At 38.6% G+C, this 6,399-nt stretch overlaps 2 protein-coding genes across 2 annotated transcripts in view; one reads left to right on the top strand and one right to left on the bottom strand.

Annotated features, from left to right (window-relative positions):
* Positions 1–1,153: 1,153 nt before the first annotated feature.
* Positions 1,154–3,419, bottom strand: c1d (C1D nuclear receptor corepressor). Its single transcript, XM_037688273.1, has 5 exons — positions 3,209–3,419; positions 2,839–2,980; positions 2,412–2,478; positions 1,783–1,838; positions 1,154–1,696 (listed from the first exon to the last, which is right to left on the bottom strand). Exons 2-5 carry the CDS (start codon positions 2,974–2,976, stop codon positions 1,493–1,495), a joined length of 465 nt encoding a protein of 154 aa, XP_037544201.1. The 5' UTR covers positions 2,977–2,980; positions 3,209–3,419; the 3' UTR covers positions 1,154–1,492.
* A 348-nt stretch (positions 3,420–3,767) lies between these two features.
* ctu2 (cytosolic thiouridylase subunit 2 homolog (S. pombe)) overlaps positions 3,768–6,399 on the top strand; it is a 32,826-nt gene continuing 30,194 nt past the window's right edge. The window contains exon 1 of the mRNA XM_037674544.1: positions 3,768–3,823. Within this exon, the coding sequence (XP_037530472.1) occupies positions 3,768–3,823 (56 nt within the window). The remainder of the gene's footprint in view (positions 3,824–6,399) is intronic.

The following is a 6,399-nucleotide window of genomic DNA, read 5'->3' as shown; positions in this document are numbered from 1 at the left end:
CACATGCCAAGCCTTAAAAAACTGCAGTGGCATAAGTCCAAACTCAACACCAAGGAAAACCATATATGCAGTGGTTTCAGTAAAGTAGTAGATATAGGCCTACACCTAAAAAAGTTACATAAACAGATATTAGTTTACTTTACAAATATATTATTTGTGATTTAAATAGCCACATTTTATAACGGATGATTTGGCAGACATTTTCTCCCACACCCAGACAATCACTTCTCACTTTCTTGGAGCGAGTGAAACACGTAAGTGAAAGGGGGTGGGCGTGACAGCGGTAAAAAAAGTATTAAGCAATGAGTCGTGTTATCGCTTGGATTTGAACCAGTACGTTTTGCATCCAGTAAGAGAAAGGATGTTAAATAAACTGGACAATACTCTGGCTAATTAATGACACTTCCACAGTTGTGGTCTTCACTGGTCTTGAAATAAAATCCTGAGTCCTCAATGTCCAAGACCGAGACCATGAAAAAGTGGTCTTGAGACCAAGACGGTTCTCGAGGACTACAACAGTAGCTCAATGGGATTAACCTTTATAAACAAAGGTTGAATGAATTAAACGTGACACAATATACAACCCAAGTGCCTCAACGGTGCTTACAGTTGACACAATTAAACATTAAACAATTACATAAAATTAGGCATTCAGCTATCTTGAATATTTTATTTTGAAATGCGGTATTAAGAGAAGGGCAGCATGCGGTCAGCCTTTAGCAAGAATGCAGGCTCGCCACCCGGCCTGGAGCCTTTGTGTGTGGGGTTTACACCTTTTCTCCGTTTTCTCCAGGTACTCCGCTTTCCTCCCACAGACCAAACACATGCATGTTAGGTTAAATGGTAGTTCTATATTGTTCGTAGTGTGAATGGGAATAGTTTGTCTCGTGTCCCTGTGAGAAACTGAAGCGCTGTCCCGCCTATAAACACCGACTGCTGGATAAAGGCACCAGCGACCCAGAAAGAAAGAAGCAGTATCAAATATACAGTAAGCAGGACAGTATAAAGAAAATGGATGGACATTAAGAGAACACTTGTAAAATAAAAATATGAAGCGTTATATTTGTTTAAGACAAAAAAAACTTCTTGATGAAGCATTACAAACAAATCATGTTTGCAAAAAAAAAAAATTTACGACTCATAGAATCATATTCAAGTGAAAACAAATTGTTATAATAAAAATAATAATAATAACTTTACCATGTAAATTGTGTCTTTTTACCATTTGTATCTAAAATTTAAAAATTACATGTTGCTGTCTGTAATGATGCATCTTTTCCCCCCTAAAAGTTCCAGTGAGCATGTGAAGTCTGCTGCTGGACATCTGCAACCAAGAACTGGACAACAAGTTACAATCCCAATGAATTCAGTTAAGTCAACTGCAAAACTCGATGGAAAAAAAAACAAAAACGTAAAGCTCAAAAAAGTTTACTTGAGAGTTTGTCACCTCCACACAAGTACTGAGGACAGACGGAGCACATGTTCCTCCAGTTCAGCTCTGCTTTGGCCGCTTTGACCGTGGCACATCAGAGCTCTTTTCTGCTGATTTCTTGGAAGCTGTTTTTCCAGATTCTTTGTTCGCTGGATCATAAAGAGCATTTCTGAGAAAACGTGAAGCAGCTCCTTTATCTAGACGTGCAGCTTTCTTCTTGTCGGTGATCTCTTTGACTCTGTTCATGTATGTCCTTATTCGCACCTGGTGAACAGGGAGTGGTCAGAGAGTAATGTGATGATTATCATACACTCAGCAAACACAATAAGTTGGTGAATACAGGAGCATACCAGTTCCTGTTTGATTCCATGTTCTCTTGGGTTTATTCCTTGTGTCATCAAGTACACTGCAAACAGGAACACAAAAGACTACACGTTCACATGTCAACAAAACCTCTGAGCTAAAGCTCTTTAGGACACATACAGCTGACAAGTTCATATGTAAATAACATGTTCATGCTTCCCCTTCAAGTCTAAATATGCACTGCATGTGAATGGCTCATACACAAAGAGCCAGAGGTTTTAAATTATATGAATAACTTCTGGGGGCAAGTACTTTCAAGATGGCTGGCAAAGCTAAGCAACCTTAGCCAAAACAACAAATGCCTATAGCTCATTTCATTTTACAGACACTGAGCTAAATTTGCAACATCCTACATAATCCATACGCCACATGGTAAGGATCTAATGGTTATCAAGTTTGACCAAACTCAGCATTTGATCATTTTAGTACAAATAAGTGGCATGAAGGCAGAGAGCCATCTTTTGCATTCATTCAAGTTATGCTAAAATTTAAATTTATCTGAATTTTCCACTAAGAGTCACATTAATTATACTGCAAAAGTTTGTTGTAAGAGCTTCTACTAATAAACGTACACGTTTAAAACAATAAGTAAAAAAATCTATAAGGAATAACTTACTCCAGAATAATGAATTGAGAGTGTAGACAGACATCAGATCCAACTTGGCTTGTTCCAAAGGATCCAGCTGTAAAGAATGAACCCCATAAAGAATCCAGCTGTTAGTCAGGTTTTAGGTTTTGTTCACAAACTACATCTATAAATCACATTACTAGCATTTCCTCATAAGTTACAATTTATCAAACTTCATGCTCAATAATCCGGGTAAAATATCAATTGTAGTCAACTGAAACTAATCAAGTTACAATTTACTTTAAGTAAACATGCCATTGCCGTGCACTCAAACTTCATTTAACATTAAAAATAAATACTTTCTCATCAAATGAACACTTCCTGAATAACGTCACGTCATTTCACACGTTTAGCTTTTAATGTTACGAAGAAAATCACAAAGACAAGAATCTCGAGGAGGATGTGTCAGGAGCACCTTCTGCAGCAGGTCGTTCCTGGACATGGACATCAGCTTCTCCAGCATGGTTTTCACTGAGTTCACAGAGGAGTCGAAGGCGGTCAGCTGCTCGTCTATTTCATGCGGGTAGTCTTCAACGCTGCTTTGTGCGGCCATGTTTCTGTAAAACAGCGAGCCATGCGCTCACATAAGTCCCTCCACACAGTTTAATAAACAGCAGCGTGTTAGCTAACTCTGCGTAGCGACAGCATGTGGGATCTACATGCTGTTCACGGTCGTTTTTGCGGATTTATCGTAAATACAGTTTAAGCAGGCAGTGGACCAAACACATCAAAATACTTTTTATTTATCCCTTTAAATGTATTACACGTAGAGCAAGAGAGAATACCTTAGCTTTCTTTTCTTTTTTTTTTCTTCTTCTTCTTCTTCTTCTTCTTCTTCTTCTTGATGGAGTTTTATGGCGGTTGGAAATAACAGAAAGTGTGCATTACCGCCACCTACTGGTGTGGAGTGTGGATAAAATGGCTATGTCTGCAATCATGTTTATATTCTCTTTTCTAATTTTGTGTTTCTAAAAAAAAAATTACAATAAATTGAATACTTTTACTTCTTATGTTCTTCGGTTTTCTTGTTGTTGTTGTGACTTTTGTGACGATTGTCAAGCAACATATGGTGTGTATTACCGCCATCTACTGGTAAGGAGTGTGCATCATCATGGTAAAAATTCTATTACATCATCAAAATGCGTCGTTTTGCAGACACGCGAAGTTTGTTTTCGTTAGAGAAGCACAGACATATGGTTAGAAGTGAGAGTTTGTGCTCTGAATAACAAAATAAACACGTTCACATGTCATAGCGTTGTCTACTGAAAGTTATTGAGGCGGACCGCTCGGTTTCTGAGCTGTAAACAGAATCGGAACTGAAGAATTTCCTGTCTGAGAGCAGAAATGTGTCAGGTGGATGAGGAGTACCTGCAGCACCTGGAGCGCGCGGACAGGCCCAGGTAGGCAGCATGTACCATACCATACCAATTTATTTATATAGCACTTAAAACAGCAACAAGGCCAACCAAAGTGCTGTACAAAAGAACCAAACATGCACAGCAGACAGGAAAACATAAAATAGAAATACAGATACAAATAGCAGCAGAAGCTAACTAAAATGGCCAACAGAGTAGAGAACAGACCGGACCAAAACAAATCACACCGTGTTAAAGGCAAGCGAATAGAAGTGGGTCTTCAAGCGAGACTTAAAGACTGAGAGTGTGGGAGCCTGCCGGACACTCAGTGGCAACTCATTCCACAGTCGTGGACCTGCAACAGAGAAAGCCCTGTCACCTCTGAGCTTACGACGGGTTTCTGGGACTGAGAGAAGCATCTGGTCTGCTGACCTCAGAGAGTGCGGTGGGACATATGGCTGTCACACTGATGGCTGCTAATGATCCATTGTTAGGCTGATGGTCCTTCTTGAGCATGTGATCAGCTGGTTTTGGTTGTCAGCAGCAAACTGGTTGATCCACTCTGTGAAGGTGCTATTTAAGAGACTGAGCTGAAAACAGCACCTCAGACTGAGGAAGTCTCTTGGGTGAGAGACGAAACGTTTCTAGATTTTTTTGCTTTGTTTTGTTTTTTGTTTTTTTGAATGTCCAGAGGACCAGATTGAACTTTTTTGGATTTTTCTACCTAGATTATTGAGCATGCATCTGGACATCATTAACTTCACGCAGACTCTCTCACTGGTACATTTTCATCTTTAAATCACTTCTTGGTCTGCTGCCTTCATACATCTCCTCCTACATGTCTCTGCATGAGTGCAGCTACAGCGTGCGCTCTCAGGACATTATTACCTGCAGTGTTCCCTCAATGAGGACTGAACTAGGCAAAAGGGCCTTCTCCTACTCCGCTCCTGTTTCCTGGAATATCTTACAAAAAGATTTGAAGCTCTCGACCTTGACCTCTCTAAGTGTCTTTAAGAATCTGTTGGACTCCTGGCAGGGTCCAATGCAGACATGTTCCTGTTGTTAGTTTTCTACATTTGTCTTGGAATCTAGCTGTTTTTTTTGTTTTGTTACCTTTTCCTTTTAGCCATCCTATTTGTTAAAAAAAAAAAAAAAAACTGTAGTATGCTTTTTTATAACTGTTTAATGTTGTTGCTGTTGTCCATTGTTGTCATCTTTCTTTGTTGAACCCAGGTCTCTCTTGTAAATGAGTCCTCGAGGCTCAATGGGATTTACCTGTCTAAATAAAGGTTGATTGATTGACTGTATGCTAGCTACTAGCTAGCTAGACTATCTTTACTGGCTCTAGTGTTTTCTGAAGGGAACATATAATGGAAATCAAAGAGTTTAGAGAACAGAAAAATAAAATATATGAAAGAACTACGATTTGATATTTGCCGTATAAAAAGTGGAAAGTGTGTGGGAAAGCCATTATTGTATTTGTGGAAAATTCTGTTTTGCAAGTTTAGTCCAAGTCGATGACGTGCTGCTTCCAAAAGAGACTTTTAAAGAGACTTCTGGAGCTGCATGTTTTTATTTTCCCCAAAGCTTTAGGAGTAGCAGATTGAAAGCCCTGATAAAAATAGGAGGAGAAGGAGGCTTACTTATTGCTATCATTAACTATTTAGCTCTGCCCAAAATAATCTAGCATTGTAGTAATGAACCCAGCAGCTATACAGTCATTTAATTTGAGTAAAATTACCCCAACATCACCTTAGTTGTACTTTTTTTTGTTTGTTTTATTTAGAAAAACTTTTACTATGCCAGTATGCTAAAGAAATTTAAAAAAAGTTTAAAACCAAACATCGTTTTATTTCACTAAGAAATGCATTTGATATTCAGAAATTTGCTCCTGTAATAAGAGCTTGGAAGAATTCATTACAGTGAATAACTAAAGCCAGTTCTGTCTGATTGTTTGTAAACTGTCTAATGAACCACTGGACAGATTTTATTGAATATTCAGAAAGTAAACAGGATGTACATCTACAACTGATTGACCCAGTTCAAGATAGATGCCACAGATAATCGACTTTAGCTAACACAAGTGTCTGAAACGCAGTCACTTTTACAGATTGAGCCTAAACTTGGTGCGGTAGTAGCTGAGCGTCATCACCAACACCAACTCTTGAGCACTGATGGTGTGAGATCTTGCTCATTTTCAATGTTTGATCAAAATGGCTTCTGCTGTGTCATATTACATCACTTAAGATGATCTTAGTTGATAAATCTACCAACAATAGCTGCAAGAATTTTTGAAATTCTTCAAGAATGCCAGACGTTTAACCCTTGTGTTGTCTTGCAGGTCAAAAGTGACCCACTACCATGTTTAGCTGTAGAAAAAATACCTTAAACTATAATTTTATGACTTTTCTTAAAGGGACCCCATCATTAGAAAAAGTGATACTTTGTTTATGTTTCCATGTGGGCTGTACACCACGAGGGCACAAAGATTGTTTTATGGGTCATTTTTGATCCGTGAATTATAAAAGCATTTAAACACCAGAAAAAGTTCAAAGGCCACACACAAACTCTCTCTAATACACACAAACACACACACACACACACACACACACACACACATA

This window comes from Nematolebias whitei, chromosome 1, assembly GCF_014905685.2.
Source record: "Nematolebias whitei isolate Nwh7 chromosome 1, NemWhi1, whole genome shotgun sequence".
Lineage (NCBI taxonomy): Eukaryota > Metazoa > Chordata > Actinopteri > Cyprinodontiformes > Rivulidae > Nematolebias > Nematolebias whitei.
The sequence above is the reverse complement of the archived record's forward strand: the minus strand, read 5'-3'. Positions and strand labels throughout refer to the sequence as shown.